Genomic DNA, 24,946 nt, shown 5'->3' on the forward strand with positions numbered 1-24,946 from the left:
ATGATATTCTCATACATGAACAGGGCCACGCTGTTACCATCGTCCCGCTTTAGGGCTTTAGCTTCACACCACTTTGTGACATAATCCGTACATACGAGGATGTATCGGTTCTGTTTCCTTCTGGTAGGAGGATCGATTGGACCTACGAAGTCAATGCCCCACTTCTCAAACGGCTTTAAGGGAAGGATAGGTTGCAGTGGCATGGCACTTGTCTTCGTGGGTTTCCCCATTCTTTGACAAGCATCACATCTTTTACAGTAATCATAGGAATCTTTGTGGATGGTAGGCCACCAATAACCTGCTAGCAGAGCCTTCCTGGCTGTAGCTTCTCCTGCAAAGTGACCTCCACATGGCTCGTCGTGGCAAGCCTTCAGAACAATCCCAATCTCATCTCCTGCAACACATCTTCTGAGTACTTCATCTTTGCCTTTCTTGTACAATGCACCGCCTAGCAGGGTGTATGGGGCTGATTCTAGCATGAGCTTCTTCCTTTCCCGACTAGAGATACCAGGAGGGTACTGTTGGGTTGCCAGCAGATTGGCAATGTCTGCATACCAGGGAGTTACAGTTTCTACCAAGAATAGGGAAGCATCAGGGAGGTCTGGATCATCCTGCTCCTCGTCTGCAGTTTGTGGGATACGCGACAGATGATCAGCCAGAACATGGGAACGACCAGGCTTAGTAATCACCTCAAAGTCGAACTCCTGGAATAAAAGGAGCCATCTCATCAATCGTCCTTTCACATCTGCTTTGTTCATTAGGAAGGATAGGGCCTCATGATCCACATAAAATTTAAAGTGGGTGGATAGGAGGTAGTGGCGAAACTTTTCCAAGGCAAACACCATTGCCAAGCACTCCAACTCTGTCACTGTATAGTTCCGTTCCCTATCAGTGACTTTTCAGCTTGCATAATAGATCGGTTGATCCAACTTTGAGGAGCCCTTTTGGCAGAGGACAGCACCTAAGCCTTCAATTGATGCATCAGTTTGTACATGGAACTCTTTCGTCCAATCAGGAGGTTGCAGAATGGGTGCCTCTATCAGACACTGCTTCAGAGTGTGGAAGGCTTTGTCACATTCTTCCGTCCAAGTAAACTCTGCATCTTTCCTCAGAAGCTTGTGCAAGGAAGTTGCCTTTGTTGCAAAATGGGCTATGAACCTTCTGTAGTAACCCACATGGCCTAGGAATCCCCTCAACTGTTTGAGGTTGGTGGGTGCTGCCAGAGCTGCGATCTTTTCGATCTTTGCAGGGTCTGTTGATATCCCTTGTGCAGAGACAATGTGGCCCAACAGAACTCCAAAAGATACCCCAAAGATGCATTTGTCGGGGTTGAGGGAAATCCCATACTCCCGGCATCGGTCAAAGCATTGTTCCAAGTGTTCCCAATGTTCACGGATCAAACTATAGACACAGAAGTCATCCAAATATACCTCAATAAAGTCGTGCAGATGATTTTGAAATGCGGCCATCATGACTCGTTGGAAAGTAGCAGGGGCATTGCAGAGCCCAAATGGCATCACTCGGTAAGCGTAGGTCCCCCATTCTGTGGTGAAGGCTGTTTTGGATTGGTCTTCTTCTGCGATTTGGACTTGGTTGTATCCGCTGAATCCATCCAAAAGAGAATAAAGTTCATGTCCTGCCACTGTGTCCAACAGTTGGTCTGTGAAAGGGATAGGAAAGTGATCCTTCTTTGTCTTGGAATTAAGCTTTCGAAAATCCACACATATTCGCAATTTGCCATTCTTCTTGGGTACAACCACAATGGGTGAAACCCATTCACTATTTGCCACTGGATAGATGAACTCGGCTTCCAGAAGCTTCAACAGCTTCGCTTTCACCAATGTGGAATAATTCGGGTTCATTCGCCTATGTCGTTGCCGTACTGGCTTGGCATCAGGCTCCAAGTCAATATGATGTTGACATATTGTGGGATCAATCCCCTTTAGGTCTTTGTAAGACCATGCAAACACGTCCAAATTTTCTTTTAACAAGTTGTACAAGGTTGACAACTCCTCTTCTGGGAGACTGCTACCCACCTTCAAGTGGCGTTCAGTGCCTTCTGAATCCACAAAGGTTAACTGCCTTTCACCTTCCACTTCTCGGATGAAGGTCCCACGGACTACTTCTAGGTACAGATCCGGCTCCTTCAGGGGAGTGGTGTCCTCTTCTGATATCCCACTAGAACCAACTTCTTCTTTTGGTGGAGACTTAGGTTGCTCATTAAGACGTTGGAATGGGATTAGAGCTGTTTCGGGTTTGGTCTCAAAATTAATTACCTCTTGGCTTGAAGACTCATCTTCTGATGATGACATATCCAGGAACATCACATAACAGGGACCCTCTGATGCCTGTTGGGTTTGTGGGACTGGTGTTTGTTGGCACGGTGCATCATCATCATCTTTCTTTGGCAAGGATGGGGTAGGACGGCAAAAGCCACTCTTGAAAGATGGCTTGTTCTTCTTAATCCATCCCTTATAAAAGTTTTGCATATGAGAAGATCCATTTACCAGACCAAATGGTACCATCGCCATTCTGTCCCATAGCATGAGCTCATCGGCTTCTGATACTTCAGGAACTTCTTCCTCAAATGTATCCTCTTCAGGTGGGATAGATTCTTCTGGCTCACTTTCATAATCTTCTTCGTCCATATCATATCCATCATCTTCTGTCTCTGTCTCTGCTTCTGCTTCTACTTCTGCTTCTGCTTCTGCTTCTGTCTCTGTAGGAGCTCTGTAACAGAAGAACAGATTCTCTGGTTCCTCTCCTGCTTCTGTCTCTGCTTCTGCTTCTGCTTCTGCTTCTGCTATGACCATGTAACAGGGAGAGTAGTACATCCATGCTTCTATCTCACTGTCAGAAGTGATTTTCGAAGTCATTTCTGGTTCAGGCAGGAAGTATTCACCCATTGATAATGGCTTTGCATCTTTTGGAAGTCGACTTACAGTATCCATTGTTAAGGAATATGCCACTGTTTTCTTGGGAAGGAACTGTTTGACAGCATCTTCGTCTGCTGATGTTCCATCCGTAACCTCATTAGGGGAGTCAGAAGATAATTCCAAGGAGGTGGATCCATGTCCTTTTTGAGAACCATACAGTTTCATCACCACTTTATTGGGTCCTCTACCCAAGGTCAAGGTTCCTTTGAACCAATCCGTCCTTGCTCTGGCTTCAAAAAGCCATGGTCTGCCCAGTAACAGAGGATAGGATGTACCATAAGAGTTTGGCTTCACCACCAAATAGGTCAACCAATAATCTTTTCCAGCCACTGTAGACTTCACATATGGAAGAATGCCCAAAGGCTTGATTCTACTCTGATCCGCCAATCTGATGAGCCATTGGGTGGGTTGCACACCTTGTAGACCTAGATCCTTCATTGTCACATCCGTCATAATGTTCACTGATGAACCACCATCAATCAGTGCATTTGCAATGAAGCAGTCTTCTATCCACACGCCAGTCTCTGGAGTACCTGGATCTAGGAAAGCATTAGCTACATCCACTTCTTTTACAGGCTCTGGAGCCTTGTTGGACTTTGTTCCTGTTGAAGGAGCAATCCTTAAGCCACGTCGTCTTGTCAGTATACTTTTGAACCTTTTCCAGCAACTAGGAGACAACATCAATAATTGTCAAAATGTGAGGTTTGGTCTAAAGGTATCTAGATCTCTGACCAGATCATATTCCTTAATAGGATCCACTGGCTTCTCTAACCGATTAGGGAATGGGGCAACACCCATTTTCATTTTCCCTCCTTCTTCCAACAGAGGAATTACAAGAGCTTCTTCTGCCACTTGTGGCACTTCCTCCTCTTCTGTATCCTGGACCTCTGGTCCTGTCTCTGTAACTGTCTCTGTAACTCTCTGTGGCACTGTAGAGCTCTGGACGGCACTGTTAGGCTCTGTTCTGTTCTGTTCTTCTGGTAAAAGACTGAACTTCACTGTTCTGGCAGGAGGGTTATTTTCTTTCTGGATAGGTGGTTCCTTCTGCTTTGCACGCGTGATGGCAGCAACTTCCAATTTCACTAAATTGGAGGTAGGCTCTTGAGCCTTGGACGGACTATCAGTAGCATTGTTTTTCACTGGGGCTGGGCTTGGACAGTCTTTTGCAGTGTGGCCTTCTCCTTTGCATCGATTGCATAAGGGCTTGTAATCCACTGACCTTCGAGGATTTGGACAATTTGGTGAGATGTGTCCCTTTTCTCCGCATCTATAACATTCCACTTCTGATCTCTGACCACCGCCAGACTGTCTTCCTCTGTAACTTTGAGAGGGAAATCTTCTGGGTCCGAAATTAGGACCAAACTCTCTAGGCTTGGGTCCAATATCTTGTGTTGTCATTTTGGATTCCAGCAAGTTGAATCTTGCGTCTTCTTCCTTCCTTCTCCTATCATGCATCTCCTTCAGAGAGCAAATGTCCTCTGTATGATTCTTCCGCAAACAGTAGGAACAAAAGGCTCCAGGGATGGTTGGTTTTCGTGTACATTCAGTGGCTAAATGACCTGCTTGATGACACTTACCACACCAAGTATTTGACCGCATCACATCTCTTCCTGCTTCCGCAACATTGGATATGCTTGCGGTATTCACTTTCAACGTCTGTAGTTGTTCTGTAATCACATCCATCAACTCCTTTTTAATGTTTGCAACTGAGTTGGATAAATAATCCTTCAAGCTTTCTCCTCCGGACGTACTGGCAGGAGGGTTTTGAGGAGTCTCTGTAATCAGTGCATAAACGGGTTGGGCTGGTACAGAGGGGTCTCTGTTCTGGTTCTGATTCAGTGCTCCTGTTTGAACTGTTGGCTGTTGGCTCCAGTTGGTAGGATTCGACTGTTGCTGCTGATTTGTCATTGAGGAAATTGGTTGGGACCATTGTTGTTGTGGTTGAGCCATCATTTGAGGCATGGATTGTGGCCAATGTGGATTTGGTGCACTGTACGGTGATACCGGGGGCATCTATTGGTAGGGATAGGAAACAGTCCCTGGAACTGCATTTGGTGGATACATCATTCCTAGCATCAGAGGAGGTAGGACTCCTCTTCCCGAATTCATCGCTAATCGAGCTTCCACTTCATCGTACAGTCTTGCTCCTTCTGTTGCAGCTTGCAGGGTGGCTGGTCTTTGTAGCTCCACAAACTTACGGACTTCTGGTTGTAATCCTCTGAGAAACACTCCCTTCTAAATGCCATCATCTAGATTATGGTTAGTCCATCTCTTCAGGATGGATTCCATTCGTGAGACATAGGCTTCCACTCTTTCTCTAGAGGACTGACTTAGGTTCATAAATTCCTCTCTCATCCACTCTTTAAAACCTTCACGCCTGAATTTAGTGAGGAAGGCCAACTTCAGATCGTCCCATGTGCCAAAAGTTCCTGCTGCTTGTTTCTCATACCACTGAAACGTCGCGCCCTTGAAAGTGGCGGGGAATATTGCTAACCAATGCTTAAGGGTTCTGGCATTATTAGCCACACACGCTACCATAAACTCTGTTACATGAAGATCGGGGTCTTCATTGTATTCTCCCTTAAAAACTGGCAATGGGACTACATTCGCTGGCCTGTCATCAATATTTCCAGGACGGATCTGGCTTGGAAGTGGACCTCCAGCAAGAGGAGGAAGGGCTTGATGTGCCATTGGGACTTCTGTAAAGAGTTCCGCAAGGGCGTCAAAGGCGACTTCTGCTGCGAGCTTGCTCTCGGCTCTGATTCTTGCTTTCTCTCTTCTCACGTACCTCTGGACTCGTTCTAACGCTTGCCTCTTTATTGCGTCATTCATCAGGGGGTTGGCTCCACTATGTTGTTAGTGCTCCACAGAGGGTTAACAGAAGGCTTTAGTCTCTGGAGGACTCTCTTGCCAACATTTCTTCTACTTCTTTCTTTTCAACGTCCCTGAATTCTGCTTTCATGCCACTGCACAGAGGAAGGTATTCGGTTCTGAATGTGTCAAAATGCATACGTCTGAGCATGGTGGTGGTGCCATCATCATAGTAATGCCAGCTTCTGATGGTTTCAACAGTGTATGTTGTGAAAAACACTCTGTCTACCAACTTCCAGTGGGTTGCTAATTGAACAAACAGAAGATTATCAGTACACCAAGCATCCCATGTATCTTGCTGTTGAGCATCCACGAACAAATTTCAACTTTTTTTCTTCTTGTCTTTGTGAACCTCTACAGACCAAGACTCCTGAAGCTTCTTCACAATCTCCCACTTGATGTTGTCTGGAAACTTCTCAATGAATGCCAAATCTTCCATGGATGTTCATTCTCTCTGTTTCTGCTCTTCAGTTTGTTCCCAAACAGTTTGTCACCAAGATGCAAGTTTCTGCTGCTTCAATAGGAAGAGGAAACTGTCCACCACATAGAGCATGCATCATGATGGTGATGTGTTTCCGCCATTGTGGGATGAACTTCTTGTGAAAAGTGGCTTTGATTATGAGGAATTCCAATTCTTCATTGGAAAAAGGAACTTTACAAACATCCATTGAATTCTTCTCTTCTTGGCAATGTCATTTCCTTCATTTTCAGTCTCTTCTGGTGCTTGTTGATGGCAAGATTCCCCGGCTGCGCACCAAAAACATGGAGCCCCAAGAGGAACACCAAGGAAAAGAGAATTCTCTTGCAAGAAAATCTATCTTGTAACATCAATAAGCTTGTTTATCATGTTTCATATGATCACAATGAAGAAAAGAACACCAGGCACAACAAATCTTCATGCAGCATCACGTAAATCTCCCACGGTTTTTAATAGAATCAACCATATTCTTCAACATCTTCACAAAATCCATCAATAGAACAAAGAAAGCAAAGAAGTACACCATCTTTGAATGGAAAAACGTCACATAGTATTCATCTTCAATATCTTCATAGTCTTCTCTCTCAATCTCTCATATACAATCACTCTGTTTGAGTAGAATTTGCTATCTCTGACTCTCTCTCTCTCTCACTCTATCAATAATGCATCATATCCTCACTACAATCTCTCAAAAATCACTCTCAATAATCACTCTTAGGTCGTGGATACCCCTCCCAAGAGGTATGTCTGATATGAAGAGTCACCAGAGCCACTACAGTGTCCTTTCATAACTCACTACTGTCACTTCACTCTAGTCTTCTCTTGAGTCTTCAACAGCTACTTCTTCCACTTCTTTCAGCTCTTTTGCACTTGTATTCACCTCTTTCCAAGGCTAGAAAACTTTCCCAAAGTCACACATACATTCCACAGAACACTTACAAAAGCATACAGAACAGTCTACAGAACAGTACCAGAACAGAACAGAAGCAGAACAGAAGCAGAAGCTCTACAGAAGACCTACAGAAGGTTACAGAAGGTCATCAAAACCTCATAACTCATTCTCAAATCATTCCAAACTCTCACAAAACATTCAATAAGCTTTCACAATATTTCATTCTTCATCAATCAATACTCCTTCCCTCCTTTCAAAAGACAATCAGAACAAAACAGACCAAAACAGAGCAAAACAGAAGGTATACAGAACCAATCAGAACCTATGAGAATATCACATAACCACCAACAAACATCATGATCTTCCAAAACACAATCAATATCATCCAAAACATTCTCAAACCACTTCCAAATCAATCAATCATCCCATAAAATCAACCATTCAGCTCTCAAAAACAACAAAAATCAGCCAAAAAACAAGTCATTTCAACACTCAACAAAAATGAAACCAAATGAACTTTTACCCTTTAGCTCCACACTATTGTATATTCTTGTTGAGTGTGTCTTAGGTCACTTTGTCATTTTCTCAAAGATATGTTTCCTTAGCCAAACTTCCCATCTAACGATGTCTTCAATCTTAATTGATACAAGGAAAAAATGTTAAAAATAGATAGAAAATTACGAATACGAAAAGAAAGCAATTAGAAAAGGAGATGTGTTATTACATAACAAGTTGTTTTTGACATTTGAAACTACATTGAAGAAGACATGGCAATAGCACCTGAGGTTTCTACATGAAATGCTACTGCAAAACAAGTAAAGGCAAAGAAAGATTGGGAGTAGTCACAGAGTGAAGTCATGTATTAATTGTCTATTCACGTCATTGATAGTATGATGGCCTATTTGCAATAATCTAGAAGTCCCACTATTGTATAGAAAAAATTGTCAAGGATACTCAAATAATACAAAGGCCTGAAAGGTGCACCTCAAGTCAAAGTTGAACCAAGTGAAAAGAATAAACCTATTCCTTAATGATTATGCCTTGAAGATCAAGAGAATTATGAAAGCTCTTGAATCTATTAGTGTGGTAGCTGATGATGATGACGATGTATACATGTTTAGATAGAGTTGAAGATAAATACAATAACTTGAAGTCATCTATGAATCCAAGGGATAATATCCTTGATTTTATTGACTTAATTTCTATATTGATACACGAGAAGAAAAATCTTAGCTTGGATTCCTCTTCTTCTCAAAGTAAAAACAAGTATAAAAATGTATTTTACTCTATTAGCAGAGGTAGAGGTCATATTAGAGACCAAGGTGGTAGTCGTGGTCAAGATTATGATACATGGCAAAATAGAGAATAGTCCCAAGGAAGAGGAAGTCAAAGAGGACAAGTTGTAGATTCTAATAGACAACAGAATTTTGATGATAGCAAAGAATGTTGACATTGTTATCATAAAGGCCACATTTCTAAATTGCTTCAAAAAAGATTGTTGAAATTAAAATATTTAAAAAAAACAACAAAGTAATTATACATCGAGTAGCAAAAACAATGATGACAAAAGTGAACAATTGTTTGTTATGTAATACTCTATAAACACTATGACGAACAATTGTTTGTTATGTAATACTCTATAAACACTATGACTGCTAATGGTTCATCAAATAATGATGTATAATATATAGATTTAGGTGCCTCTAACCACATGACTTCTCATAAAGAGTGGTTTAGAGAGAGCCATTATTGAGTCTTTGAGCTAACATTTTAAATCCTTTCAACGATTGCGCTTTAATATTGTGTTTCTATCGTTTCAATGCTTTTAAGAATCCCCACTTGGAATTCTCAAAAGCTAGTAGCGTTGTGCCATAATTTGTAGGCCTCTTTTTTATAAATGTTAAGATCTTGAGAGCAAAGACTTAGTAAACTCAACTAGATTCTAGTGGGAGTTTCTTTAGTAGCTTAACATAAGAAATTTGAACCTTGTTAAATTAGCATAGATTTTGTCTCAAGATAGTTGTAAGGGTTCTACCTTCAATGAAGTTTCATACTTTTGCATGTAGAAAACAATAGTTGTAGCATAACAAAAGTCTTCTAGACTTATTGACCTTTTAATAAACAACGTAGTTTTAAGGCTCTATGCTTGTTGAAAGACAATCACAATTTCATCTATCTTATATTATGTTTCTTAAATGCTTTCTTTCTAACTTGCTTTGCCATATAATTTGTGCAACATGCAATAATACCATAGTTACATGGCCCTAAGGCCTTCAAAATTTCAACAATCTATTTTGTATATTTAGTACGCTTTCTTGCACTTGGATGTTGGTAACACTCAAAAGATCGTGTTACAACCACATGGAATTAGGTTGACAAAAAACTTCCATGTTAAGAAATAAGAGTGAGAACATTCAAAAAACTATGCTACTCACTTGGAACTAGATCAATGATACATCTCCCAATAACATATTCCAGAAAAAGGTAATGTATTGAACAAAAGGAACTCATTCTACAAAGAGCAATATTCTCAATTTCACAATCTCCAAAATTTTGCAAGAAAGTGACAACTTTTAAATTTTTTCAAACCTATGTTTTAAGAATCAATTGTTTATATGCAAACAAGGGTGCACATCACGCACTGAAGCATTGCTTTTGAAAGAAAGGTCAAAATCATAACAGAGAAAAGAAATGAGAACCTCTTTGAGTGCTTTTAAAACAGAATTACCATTTGCAGGCCACATCACTATAAAATCAACATAAAAGTAAGTGTAACAACTTGACACATTCATACACCCCCACCAGTGTCAGAGGGAAACGGACAAACGACTTTGGAATGAGCTATAAAAATTCGAGCATGCTATTGTAACTCCATCTTATATTTGAATTTTTTTTATCTTTCTTTGGCAGTCATGCTTTGTGCGTGTGTGTGTGTGTGTGTGTGTGTGTGTGTGTGTGTGTGTGTGTGTTGGGGAACACTCCTCCAATATCAAAGTAATCGCTCCATGAGCGTGTGTTTTTGCTTTAATGGGCAAACAAACCAACCCTTGGACATAGAGTGAATCTCCTTAGAGATGTCCTAGCAATGGTGAGGGGTAATGGCCTGGGTCCTCAGATAATCACACAAACACCACCTTGCCCAAGGACAGAACATCCTAACTTTGAATAACTCTCTAGCTTTGTCTGCAAACATTGTCACCTCAGACAGTCCTCTACTTGGTAATAAGTGCTATAATACTGAAAAAACTCTACTTGCATGTGCATGCACTATGGTTCCACCAATGTGCATGTGTGTGCACGTGTACATGTGTGCACATTGCAAATATGCATCTAGCAACTATAGCTCTCCATTACCAAGCAAGTTTGCATGTTAGACTAAGCCTTACTTGCAGTTAGTTTGCCAGCTCTGCATTAGAATGTATGGCCTGCTAATGGGCGAATATGTCAAGTGAATGCATACAAATCCATGATAATGCACCTTTATGCTGCCCTAAGGCTCAGCCACACAGCCTGAAACAAGAGTAAAAAGGCCAGTTTAGTGATGAAGAGAAAAAATATCTTCCAAGCTTTCTAAAGGTGGACAACACTTGGCACATGTGAAGTTCGCACTACTCGTATGTACAAGGGAAGTATGTACCAATTCTTTTCCCCTGTAAAAGGGATTAAATGAATCTATCAATTGATTTGTAACCAGACTTAGAGAAGCGATTGTTTCAGACCACACAATGATCTGAGCAACAGCATATGCTAGCTGATCTTTTAGGTCTCTTCTTGTGATGGTTCACTACTTGGGCAATTGTCCATCCGATGCTTCTTTGGAAGCCACCGAGTTACCTCCATTTCTTCAACCGAGTAAAATTCCAAGCTCTGTGGATGGTAGTTTTCAAGCCTTGCCGACTTCACATGCAAAAGCAGTAGTGTCTGCAACCAATAAACATTTAAAACCAAGCCCATCATCAGCTGTCATAAGAAATAAGACATAACAGGTTTTACCTTTGGGTACACCCTTGAGGTATCTTTCAAATTTCAAGCCTTTCTCATCCCAAAGAAGAAAAGGTTTTACCTTAGCAACACTTCCACAGAGTCGAACAATTCCTTGTAAGTGACTCCAAGAGGACAACTGCATCTGCGTCTCCCATTCAGGAACTACAATCACAGAGTACCTGCAAGAGTATAAGAGTACTTCAATTTCCTTGGGGAAGGTCCAACTTTGCAATTAAGCTGCAAAAATTAAGTTATATTCTCATACTCAGCATGAACATAAGCAGGATGGTGCCTGTAGACCACAAAATGAGCTCCATACTGAAGACCTGTCCTTACGATCCAGTTTTTAGACCGTAGATGCGAATATGCTTTATAGTAATGTAAGAACCCTGGCTTCCTCTTCAGCACCAACTTCCACAAGCCATCCTCATGTAAAGGCACATCCCCCTGTCAGCATAGAATTTAAGCTTATAAGCAGCAATAGTAGCACACACAAACACAAAGGCACCTGATGAGAATCAATTCATTTGTCTTCTCTTTCATTTCCAACAAGAGAGATTTCTGTTACTAAAGAGCTCAATCAAAAGTGGACCAAGGGAAAATACATTACAAGCCCTACATAGGACACCAATAAAAGAGTAAAGAACAAAATATCTGGCAGTTGGTACATGGGTTGGATATGGCAGATTCCAAGTATCCTATGTCCTACATGCAGATGTGGCCCGTGGCTTGAATATGGCTTGGTAACCAAATAGTCAGGTAAAAGAGGTGAAGAGATGCTCTACTCGTCATCAGGAGTTACTTTTGATCTACTCATATGAATCCTGGTCCCCAATGAAACCAATCTTAGTTGGCCCCAAAACTAGCACCCCTTTTGGTATTTCTTTATCTTGAATTGCCAATGGATTGATTATAAGCTGAGATTCCACAATCTCCTTAGCTAATCCAAAAGCCCTTTGCTATTCTAACGATCAGCAAACAAATTGGACCAAATGCCCCTTGAATTTCACCCGAGTTGCTCTAAATTGGACTCCAACTAGCCAAAATGTTGCCCCAATTTATAAAGAATAGCTAGGCATTTGAAATCTCTAACAATTCACAAATTTCAGGTGCTGAGTTCAGTGTAAGATGCCTTCTTCTGTTGGCACAAGTCTTGAGGTAGCTACTAAACCCTAATTTTTGCAAAAAATTTGGGTTCGCAACAAAAATTTCTCTACTATCCACCAAATATGGCTAAGATCTACTCCAAATAGCTGAGAAATGTTGAGATCTCTTGAGAATGGGCTGGAATAGGTAAGAGAATGCCACACAGAGAAAATTCAGAATTTCATCTAGGGAAACACCAGAAACAACTTGCAGCCTCAATCAATCAGCATTTAATGCTGTTGCATGCTGCCTGGAGTCCTCCAATCTACTGTCGCCTGCATTAAATGTTGTCGCCAGCAGCTTTTGGGACCAAAATTGCTGTCACATGCTGCTCTTGACCCCCTGGTTGTTGTCTACTGCCTCCAATGGCTGAGAACAAGTTTGGAATCTCACGAACGGCACCTTCTTCCTCTCCCAAGCTGAAAACGGATTGAATGGCTAAGACCCAGCCCCAAAAAACGTTTTCTTAGTCTGCATGGGCATTTTTGCCAAGTGGTGCCAAGTGGTAGTCTTCTAAACCCATTTTTTAGCATCATCCAGCCATTAAATTAATTTTTAAAATTAAATAATTCTAAACTTTAATTTTAGCCCTTCTAACCCTGCCCAAAATTAAACGTGCCCATCCATAATTAAATTGGCTAAGCCATTTGTGGAGTAGTCCTCAACCCTTGTTGACTCCTCGACTAGCATTAATTAATGCTAGTCCCTAGTGTCACCACTGACACTTGTTGACTAAGCAACTGTCCTAGGGTCAAAACTGACACCAACTAACCACCAAAACACATTCAACATAACTTATCACAACTTTTGCATTTGATACCCACTACATCCTTTGGGTCCTTGGCCTGTTACCATGAAATAGCTGCCATGTGTATCACATGTCCTAAATAACCTTGCACATTTGATTAGCAACTTAATCAAATGTTATCGGCAAGATTAAAGCATCTCAAAATCTCACATTCTCGTGCGACAGACCTTCCCCGTGAAAATTGTGCAATCGTCCTCGGTTGGATTGCATTGTACCAAAGGAAAAGCATACTGCACTGAAATTTCCATAAGGAATCACAGTTATAAAATTGGCCACTGTTGTCTAACCATGTCATATTCGCCAAAACTTCTCAAAATTTCCAGCTAGTATGTACATGACATAAATATGAAAAACAATCCAAAATTATTGCTAGAAACCCATTAGATGCATCCATAGCTCATGTTTCTCAACTATTCTAACTTCACAACCATAGTAAAGCATTTTCTTAGCATAAACCATGGCTAAAACTATAAATAGCATTTACTAACATGCTGCTGTCCAGGGAACTAACTATAAACCAAAACTAAGCTTAACCTAATCATAAATTGATCACTTATTAATCTGAAAACTGATCACAAACTGCTACAAATGTGACCCCAAACTAATCACAAACTAATTGCAAAAACTAATTAGTAAGATTTCCACTACTATCCATCTAAGTGGCACATTCTTCTTCTATACAGCATGCAATGAAGATGCAATTTAAGCAAACTTACGTACATACTTCTTCTAGTAAAATAATAAACACAAGAAGCTATGGATCTCATGTACATTTCTCAAAGATGGCCATAATCATATTGCCTAGGGTCCATGTAAATACCATAAGCTGATACAATATGCCCCAAGAAGTGAATTTCATGCAAAAAGAATTCACTTTTCTTGTCATTGTTAACCAACCTATGCTTACGCAATTCATTAAACACAATGTCCAATTGTATCCTATACTCTGCCTCATTCTTTAAAAAGACAATCATGTCATAAAAAATGTGTCCACAAATCCTCTATGTGGCCTGAAAATGCAATCCATCATCCAATTAAAGTGGCAAGAGCATTCGTAAGGCCAAAAGGGATGACAAAAAACTCATATAACCCAAAAAATATCCTAAAAGCTGACTTAGACACATCCTCCACTCTAATGCATATTTGATGATATCCACTTTTTAAATCTATACAACTAAATATGGCTACTCCCTGCAATCTATCCATAACATCATGGATTTGAGGGATGGAAAACCGATTCTTATCACGATCTTGTTTAGGGCACCATAATCAATGCACATACGCTATGCACCATCCTTTTTCTACACCAAAAGCACTACAAAACAAAAAGAAGAAGAGCTAGGTTGAATTGGCTCTTTTTCTAACAGCTCATTCACCTAACTGAATCTCCTCCTACTAGGCTGCACTAGCTCTATAGATTGGCTTATTAGATGGACTACTTTTAAGGATAATACCTATGTTATAATCTTCAGGCCGTTCACGTAGTAATTGCCCTAGAAGTGACAGAGAAGCAATCAACATACATTTTTAAAAATGAAAGGCCATCCTTCTCCAACTTAGTGATGTTCCCAACATTCTCACTATCATCTTTATCCTTAGTAAAAACCAAGTACGTTGAAAGATGATTTTTCATTACTTTAGAAATGGCAACTATAAATATGATAGAGATAGATTTCCTTTTTAATTTTACATCAAGTGTGAGTGTCTTTCCCTTATGCTGAATAGTGATCTCTTTCGTACAAGAATCAATCACTGCATGCATACCGTGACAATATGGCATACCAAGCAATACATCACAACCCTCCAATGGAACAAAGAAGAATTCTTCATTGCCCACATATCCCCATATATGCAACACGAGATTTCCAATGAGTGGTATGACAATGAAATCAACCTTCCTCTTCAAATAGGGTGGTAAAACCTAATTAAGCACATAATTACAGTAATAAATAGCTAAGCATAAATTAAAATGTACACATTATCTTAACAATCTTAAACAATAGACACCCAATTGGCCCTAAAACTAGCGTCCCTTTTGGTATTTCTTGAACTTTGATTGCTAATGGACATTATATAAGTTGAGATTCCACAATCTCCTTTGTTAATCCAAAAGCCCCTTGTTGTACATCAATTAGCAAGCAATTTAGACCAATTATCCTTTGATTTTCACCCAACACTTGCACAAATGGAACCATCAACTGGCCAAATACTGTCTCAATTTACAATGGATTGGCTTGTATCTGAAATCCCCGTCAATTCCACAAATTTCAAGTGCTGATTTCAATTTACAATGTCATTTCTTGTTGGCTCGAGTCCCAAGGTGGTTGTCAAACCCTAATTTTTGCAAAAGTCTAGGATTTACAGTAAAAATTATGAACTGTGATCTACAGAGAATGGCTAAGAAGTGTTGAGATCTTTTGAGAAATCATTGGAGAAGATGAGAGAAAGCCAAGATCAAAGAGAAATTTGATTTTCTTTATGAGAAAACCCTCAAATCTGATTCTTGCCTACTACAACCTATCTTAAATGCAGTCACCTACTACCAGCCACCTCCAAATTGTTGTTACCTGATCAGCAATGTTGTTGCCAACCCCTGGAAAGTGTCTCCTTGCTGTCACTTACCTATTGAGGCTCCCAGATGGCTACCTTCTATAGCAAATTACTGTTCTTCGATTAGAAAATGGGCCAGCAGCAGCCCCTCCTCTCTCTCTCTCTCTCTCTCTCTCTCTCTCTCTCTCTCTCTCTCTCTCTCTCCTAGGTTATAAATTGATTGAATGGTTGAGATCTAGCCTCCAAAAACGTTGTCTTAATTTGCATGGGTATTTTTTGCTAAGTGGTAACCTTCTAAATCCATTTTTTAGCATTATTTAACTTATCAAATTAATTTTCAAAAGATTAATTCTGAAAAGTAATTTAATAATTATTCTAGTACCAAAAAAAAAATCCACCAACCAATGACTGAATTAACTAGGCCAATTTGTTTTTCAAGTATCCCTGAGCAGTTATTGACCCTTCAACTGGCATTAATTAATTAATCAATTCCTAGTCTCTAATGTCACCACTGACATTAGCGGCTAATAAATTGGTCTAGGTCCAAATCTAACACCAAGTACCACCTAGTACCTACCAGGCATAACTTATTACAACTTTTGCATTTGGCTCCAACTAATATCTCGAGATCTTTGGTCCCATACTGTAAAATAATCAACTTATACCTCACATATGCAAGTGACATTAGCGCATTTAATAAACTTTTAATTAAATGTTAAGCAAAGCAAGAAAATTTCACGTCCTCGTGACAAACCACCCCCTTGAAATCTTTGCAATCGTCCTCAATTACACTACATTGTGCCAAAGGAAAAACATACTACACTAGAATTTCCATAAGGCATCATAGTCACAACATTGGCTATTGTTATCCAACCATGCCATATGCCCCGAACTTGCCAAAAATTTCCAGCCAACATATACATAACATAAAACTGAAAATTAGTCCGACACTGTTGCTAGAGACATATTGGATGCATCCATAACTCATGTTTCTCAACTATTCAGACTTCAAAACCACAATATATTGAGCTAAAACACGTTTTTCAGCTGATTAGTATTCTTAAACAGCCCCAAAACACACTTAATTAATGAAAAACCCTAAAAAGAGAGTTTCAGTGGTCCCCCAAAAACCCTAATTCTTTGGGCACCCTTCAACATCTATAAATAGACAGGTTGCTCCTATTTAGCCTTATTCCTTTTTGCAGGTTTCTCACCCTTGTGTACAGATTTCAGCCATCAGTCTAGCTCCACGTAGTTGTCCAGCCTTCACGATTGCTGACACCTCTCCATTAGCCCTTACAATGCCTAGGCGCCTTCCTCCAAGCTGTCGCCCATTGTCTGGTGCCATCTTCCAGGTTGCATTTGGCATCCACTTGCTATCGCTAGCATCTCCACCATCTCCTAGTGCTTGCATTTGACCCACATTAGCCAAGCGTCAATCTCCACACCCTCTAGCTGCCTGTGTTTGGACTCCCTCTGCCTGGAAATAGTGTGGCTGCTTTCCTCTCCACTAGGCGAGCTTGATTTTGCACCCTTTTGGAGCCACCTAGCCTCATCTCTCTCTTTTGCCAGTTGTCGTCTCAGTCTCCTTAGTGCAAACCCTAGCAGCTTTCTTCACATGGTATCAGAGCCAATGCTCTTGTAAAGAGTATCCTGTGGATATTGTGGAGAGCTTGGTTTTATGCAAGGCACACAATATGACTCGTAACCAAATCACAATGTCACAGAATCCTTCTTCTCCAGTTCCTATGATGTCCTATCAAGCTTCTCCATCACTGTAGGCCATGGCGATCCATCTTCATCATCTTAACCAGGTCTAGTATCAGATTCGTACAATCCTTTTAAGTTGCATGAATCAAAACCCTCTATTTTTTCTTTTGAGGCACAAGATCCAGATGGCTTTGCGTATGAGAACTTCAATAGAGAGGGCTCTCGAAGCGGACGTAATTCAAGTACATCTACAGTTTCTATTTCATTTGAGCATGTAACACACACTTCTCAATTTCTTCCCATCCCACCGTTTTCTACATCACACCTTAATCACCTCTCATCATCTTTCCAAAATTTTGGATTACAGTCCACATCCGCATCACACACACTAGGAATTGGATCTTCCATCTTTGCTCCTAGAACTTTCTCATTCTCTATCCCATTCTCTACCTCTTTGCATCTTGGTACTTCATTAGGGGAAATGTCACCCTTTAACACAGTGTCTCTCACTTTTCCGAAAATTAGCACCCCCATAGTACCTGGGACGATTGTGATGGGCATTCCTCTCACTATCCCCAAATTCACATCTCATACAACTACTCAAACTCAAGGGTTTCCATCCTCTCCTTATGGTGTGTCTTTACACTCTTCTTGGGTTACACCTACGCAAGGATTCCCATCTTTTGCTCCACGCATTCCCATCCCACCTCCTTGGGTTACTCGTGTGGCTACCAAGCTCTCATAAGCCACAACTCGACCATCTTGCAAAAGGGCAACCCCAATGCTGTTACCACATGCATCACACTGAACCACAAATGACTTCCTTAGATCAGGCAACATAAGCACAGGATCTGAAGTCATCTTTTCCTTCAACTTTTCAAATGCTAAAATTTCCACTGTTGTCCATCTAAATGGCACATCTTTCTTTTGCAAAACATGCAATGAAGATGCAATTTCAGCAAACCCGCGTGCATACTTCCTATAGTACGAACATAAACCCAAGAAGCTGTGGATCTCATGAACATTCTTTAAAGCTGGCCATGAACGTATTGCTTCAACCTTAACAGGGTCCATACGAATACCATCAGCCGATGCAAAATGTCCCAAGAAGTGGATTTCATGCAAAAAGAATTCACTGTTCTTGTCATTGATAACCAGCCTATGATTACGTAGCTCATTGAAAACAATGTCCAAGTGCATTCTAAGCTCCGTCTCACTTTTTGATTAGACAATCATGTCATCAAAGAAAGTACCCACAAATGCTCTATGTGACCAAAAGATGCGATCCATCATTCGATTAAAAGTGGCAGGAGCATTCGTAAGTCCAAAAGGCATAACAAGAAATTCATATAACCCGAAAGATGTCCTAAAAGCTATTTTAGGTACATCCTCCGGTCTAATACGTATTTGATGATACTCACTTTTCAAATCTATACGGTTGAATATTGCTACCCCCTGCAATCTATCCATAACATCATCGATCCGAGGGATCGAAAAGCGGTTATTTATCATGATCTTGTTCAGAATACGATAGTCAATGCATATACGCCATGAACCATCCGTTTCTGCACCAAAAGCACTGGAGAACAGAAAGGAGATGAGTTGGGCTGAATCCGCCTTTTTTCTAACAGCTCATTTACTTGACTCATAATCTCCTCCTATTGGGCTGCACTGACTCTGTAGAGTGGTTTATTAGAAGGGCTACTTTCAGGGATAAGGTCCATGCCATGATCTTCGGATCTTTCATGTGGTAGCTGCCCTGGAAGTGATTGAGAAAAGCAACCAACATATATTTTCAGAAATGACATGCGATGCTTCTCTAATTTAGACATGTTCCCAACATTCTCACTATCATCCTTATCCTTAGCAAAAACTAAATACGCTGAAAGATGATTTTTCATTACTTTAGACAGTCTCCCATCTCGTCCTCTTTGATGCCTAGACGGGCTACCATGTCAGTAGACATGAAGTTGGCTCATGCATCATTATCAAAGAAAATCAATGCATACTGATCCCTAATTTTGCCCCATGCTCTGCACAACTCAATAGCATCATCATTGGGCTGATCACTAACAACATCGGGCATCAATCCCATTGATGTTTTGGGCCCTTTATCCTTAGGATCTCCCTAATTTTCTGATTTTGCAGCTTGCTTCCTATTGGGACAGTTCTTTGCAATATGACTCTCCTGTTCACAAATAGAGCATTTATTTGCAGCCATCAATTCCCTACGTTGTGCCAATGTTTTCGAGCCCTTTCTTTGCTGTTTTGGTCTCTTTTCAGGTTGGTTTTTAGATTTGCCCGTTTTCTCAACCTTAAGCAACTTTTTATTTGGCTTCTCCCCACTCTCTTGAAAGCCCGAATCCTTTAGAGCCCATCTATTGTGAACTTGGGGCAGCATTTGACCACTTGCGGTTCCATTAGAGCAAGTCCTGGGTGAAAATCGAGGCACAATTTGCACGAATGCTTTGCTAATTATTGGAACAGCAATGGGCTTTTGAATCAGCCAAGGAGATCGTGAAATTTCAGCTTGTAATTTATCCATTAGCAATTGAAATTAAAGAAATACCCAAAGGGGCGCCACTTTTGGGGCCAACAGGGTGTCCACTGTCCATGTTTATGAAGATAAAGTGAGCATTTCAGTTTATGTTCATTTCCTAATTGTTGTAATTAAGTGCTTAATCAGGTTAAACCACCCTATCCGAGAAGCAAGGCTGGTTTCATGGCTCCATTGCCGGGACAATCACTCCATCTCTTGATTTGGTGAGCCCGAGGCACCTGATTGCAAGCCAAAGCTTTGTGCTAGTGCTGATTTTGGTGCTCAACTGAGAAATTACAGCAACATGTCTTCATACAGTGAGATAGAATCAACCAATGATGATGCCTCTCAGTATGGAAATTCTCATGGGAATGAAGGAAATGCAATGCCTAATCTTGGACAAGGCTCTCATGATGGAAAACAAGCTGAAAATGTTGCTGTTGGGCAAGATGCAAGGCCTTCAAGCAATCATGAGGTAGATGACCAGCAAAGTGAAGAGGAACTTGATGACCAGTTCAAGAATCGGATGAGAAGAGCAACAAATCTCTTTGCTGAATTGGCAAAGGATTCTCAGTTCACCCGATTTTTAAATGCTCCAAAGAAGGACAGCAAGGGCAAGAAGAAGAAGTCAACTTCCACACCTTCGGGATGGCAAGGTAGACCAAAGGTAGTGCCAAATCCTTCACTTGAAGCTCCTAAAGAGGCCAATGAAACTAAACAGTTGGTACCTATGGAGCAAGGAATGCAAGAATTTAGAGCAATATGAAAGTGCCAATCCAATGGATTTTGGACAGCCGGGCATGCATGCTATGATGGGGCAGCCAAGATACTTTGGTGGTAGCATGATTTTTCATGTGATAGTTGGCCAAGGGCCGCATACGGAAATCCACAGCACAAATCCCTATGGTATGCAGCAGCCAATGCATGGTGTGCAAGGCCCACTGTTTTCGAATTAGGGGCAAAATTGACCAGTTGGGATTCCATTAGAGCAAGTCCTGGGTGAAAATCAAGGGGCAATTTGCCCGAACGCTTTGCTGATTATTGGAACAACAAGGGGCTTTTGAATCAGCCAAGGAGATTGTGAAATCTCGGCTTGTAATTTATCCATCAGCAATTGAAATTAAAGAAATACCGGAAAGGGCACCATTTTTGGGGCCAACAGGGTGTCCACTGTCCATGTTTATGAAGATAAAGTGAGCATTTCAGTTTATGTTCATTTGCTAATTACTGTAATTAAGTGCTTAATCAGGTTAAACCACCCTATCCAAGAAGCAAGGCTGGTTTCATGGTTCCATTGCCGGGATAATCACTCAATCTCTTGATTTGGTGAGCCCGAGGCACCTGATTGCAAGCCAAAGCTTTGTGCTAGTGCTGATTTTTGTGCTCAATTGAGAAATTACAGCAACATGTCTTCATATAGTGAGATGCAATCAAGCACTGATGATGCCTCTCAGTATGGACATTCTCATGGGAATGAAGGAAATGCAATGCCTAATCTTGGACAAGGCTCTCATGATGGACAACAAGCTGAAAATGTTGCTGTTGGGCAAGATACAAGGCCTTCAAGCCATCATGAGGTAGATGACCAACAAAGTGAAGAGGAACTTGATGACCAGTTCAAGAATCGGATGAGGACAGCAGCAGATCCTCAGTTCACTCGATTTTTGAATGTTCCAAAGAAGGACAGCAAGGGCAAGAAGAAGAAGTCAACTTCTACACCTTCGGGACAGCAAGATGCACCGAAGGTAGTGCCAAATCCTTCACTTGAAGCTCCTAAAGAGGCCAATGAAGCTAAACAATTGGTACCTATGGGGCAAGAAATGCAAATGCAAGGCCATTATGGAAGTGCCAATCCAATGGATTTTGGACAGCCAGGCATGCATGCTATGATAGGGTAGCCAAGATACTTTCGTGGTAGCACGATTTTTCATATAATGGTTGGCCAAGGGCCGCATAGGGGATCGCATGGCACAAATTCCGATGGTATGCAGCAGCCAATGCATGGTGTGCAAGGCCCACTGTTTTCAAATATGGCTGGAAATGTGCAAAACCCTATGTATGGTAGCATTGGCTTGATGCCTGGGGCACAAAGTGGAATGTTTGGCAATGCATCTGCACCCCCGAATGCTTATGGTGCTCAAGGAATGACTGCTGGTCATCCAAATGCTTCATTTGGGCTTGGTCATGATATAAATATAGCAAATGCACCCTTTTTGCAGCAGCCAGTGTATGACAACTTGACTCCCAAAGGGGAAGCAAAAGACTATGATGAGGGTGGAAATGCAGTGAAGTTTGAGTCCTTCAGTAGTGCACAAGATAGCCTGAAAGCTTTGACCTTCATTCAACAGTTTGACGCAGCCTATTCAGGGGCAAACTTCACCGAATCCTTTAAGATTCAAAAGGCAGTCACTTTCTTGAAGGGGAATGCATTGCAGTGGTCGTCCACGCTCTTGATGCAAGGTAGAGCACCGTCAACATGCACACAATTCAAGCAAATGTTTGCATCGAATTGGTTGACTAGTACCTTTGAGGTGGACATCATGACAACTTGGAACAAGCTTGATGCTAAGGAATGCAAGAATTTAGAGCAATACAATAAGAAGTTTTGGGATGCATTGCTGCCCGTCACTTCTTATTGTGCCGTACCCCTTCATGAGCACGTGGAAAAATATGTATGTGGGCTGCCTAAAGGAATCAGGGATTTTTGCATAAAATCCACCATGTCTAGCATGTCTCAGCTCATAGAGACTGCGGCTACAACCGATGCTTTGCTGTGTGCAAAGGATTCGGGCTTCCAAGAGAGCGGGGATAAGCCGAATAAAAAGTTATTTAAGGCTAAGAAAACGAGCATATCTGAGAACCAACCTGAAAAGAGGCCAAAACAGCAAAGAAAGGGCTCGAAAACATTTGCACAATGTAGAGAATTGATAGCTGCAAATAAATGCTTTATTTGTGAGCAAGAGAGCCATATTGCAAAGAGCTGTCCCAATAGGCAGCAAGCTGCAAAATCAGAAATTCAGGGAGATCCTAAGGGTAAAAGGCCCAAAACACCAGTGGGATTAGTGCCCGATGTTGTTAGTGATCAGCCCAATGATGATGCTACTGAGTTGTGCAGAGCATGGGGCAAAATTAGGGTTCAGCATGCGTTGATCTTCTTTGATAATGGTGCACGAGCCAACTTCATCTCTACTAATATGGCAGCCCGTCTAGGCATCAAAGAGGATGAGATGGGAACCATGGGGGAAGTTGAAATGGCATGTAACGGTCATGCAGAACCTGTCACACCACTCATTGAAAAGCTTCGGTTGCACATACAGGGATATGTGGACAGCAAAGAGTTTTACATTGCTCCACTTGAGGATTGTGATGTATTGCTTGGTATGCCATGGTGCCACCGTATGTATGCAGTGATTGATTCCTATACAAAAGAGATCACTATTCAACATAAGAGAAAGACACTCACACTTGATGTAAAGTTGAAAGGAAAATCTGTCCCTGTTGTATCTGCAGCTGATATTTCTAAAGTAATGAAAAATCATCTTTCAGTGTATTTAGTTTTTGCTAAGGATAAGGATGATAGTGAGAATAATGGGAATATGTCTAAATTAGAGAAGCATCGCATGCATTTCTAAAAATGTATGCTGATTGCTTCTCTCAGTCTCTTCCAGGGCAGCTACCATCTGAAAGACCCGAAGATCATGACATAGACCTTATCCCTGGAAGTAGCCCTCCTAATAAACCACCCTATAGAGTCAATGCAGCTCAACAGAAGGAGATTATGAGCCAGGTAAATGAGCTGTTAGAAAAAGGGCGAGTTTAGCCCAGCTCAACTCCTTTCTGCTCTCCAGTGCTTTTGGTGCAGAAAAAGGAAGGTTCATGGCTTATGTGCATTGACTATCGTACTCTGAACAAGATCACGATAAATAACCGCTTTCCGATCCCTCGGATCGATGATGTTATGGATAGATTGGAGGGGGTAGCAATATTTAGCCGTATAGATTTGAAAAGTGGATATCATCAAATACGCATTAGACCGGAGAATGTGCCTAAAATAGCTTTTAGGACATCTTTCAGGTTATATGAATTTCTTGTCATGCCTTTTGGACTTACGAATGGTCCTGCCACTTTTAATCGGATGATGGATCGCATCTTTCGGCCACATAGAGCATTTGTGGGTACTTTCTTTGATGACATGATTGTCTATTCAAAGAATGAGACAGAGCATAGAAAGCACTTGGACATTGTTTTCAATGAGCTACGTAAGCATAGGCTGGTTATCAATGACAAGAAGAGTGAATTCTTTTTGCATGAAATCCACTTCTTGGGACATATTGTATCGGTTGATGGTGTTCGTATGGACCTTGCTAAGGTTGAAGCAATACGTTCATGGCCAACTTTGAAGAATGTTCATGAGATCCGCAGCTTCTTGGGTTTTTGTTATTACTATAGGAAGTATGTACGCGGATTTGCTGAAATTGCATCTCCATTGCATGTTTTGCAAAAGAAAGATATGCCATTTAGATGGACAGCAGTGAAAATTTCAGCATTTGAAAAGTTAAAGGAAAAGATGACTTCAGATCCTGTGCTTGTGTTGCCTGATCTAAGGAAGTCATTTGTGGTTCAGTGTGATGCATGTGGTAACAGCATTGGGGTTGTCCTTATGCAAGATCGCCGAGTTGTGGCTTATGAGAGTCAAATTTTCCACAATTCAGAGAGGAATTTACATGTTTATGAGAAAGAGCTCTTGGCTGCAATTCATGCACTGTCTACCTGGAAACATTATTTGTTGGGGGTTGATTTTACAATGCAGACAAACCATCAGACTTTGAGGTACTTTCTAACGCAAACAAAGTTGTCAAAGAAGCATATGAGATGGGCAAATTTTCTCTCTATGTTTCATTTTCAGATTGTACACATTGATGGTAAAAAGAATGTTCTGGCTGATGCACTATCACGTAAGCCACAAATTTCGGCCGTCACTATGGTTTATCACACTGAGTTGGATGCCATGAAAGAGGAATATGCTGCTGAT

General features: G+C 41.0%; 1 protein-coding gene across 3 annotated transcripts in view; it reads right to left on the reverse strand.

Annotated features, from left to right (window-relative positions):
• Positions 1 to 10,129: 10,129 nt before the first annotated feature.
• The window catches only part of LOC148015596 (tRNA-splicing endonuclease subunit Sen2-1-like), a 62,421-nt gene continuing 47,604 nt past the window's right edge, over positions 10,130 to 24,946 (reverse strand). For 2 of the 3 annotated variants that reach the window (XM_087665299.1, XM_087665298.1), the window contains exons 5-7: positions 11,427 to 11,608; positions 11,241 to 11,340; positions 10,132 to 11,098 (exon numbers count right to left, since the gene is read on the reverse strand). In XM_087665299.1, the coding sequence (XP_087521425.1) occupies positions 10,937 to 11,098; positions 11,241 to 11,340; positions 11,427 to 11,608 (444 nt within the window). In that variant the 3' untranslated portion in view covers positions 10,132 to 10,936. Of the gene's footprint in view, positions 11,099 to 11,240; positions 11,341 to 11,426; positions 11,609 to 24,946 lie in introns of all 3 variants that reach the window. The other variant, XM_087665300.1, reaches the window with a different exon arrangement.

The sequence above is a fragment of the Lygodium microphyllum genome, chromosome 24 (assembly GCF_053477565.2).
Source record: "Lygodium microphyllum isolate KBCC chromosome 24, Lygodium_microphyllum_v1.1.10, whole genome shotgun sequence".
Classification (NCBI taxonomy): Eukaryota; Viridiplantae; Streptophyta; class Polypodiopsida; order Schizaeales; family Lygodiaceae; genus Lygodium; species Lygodium microphyllum.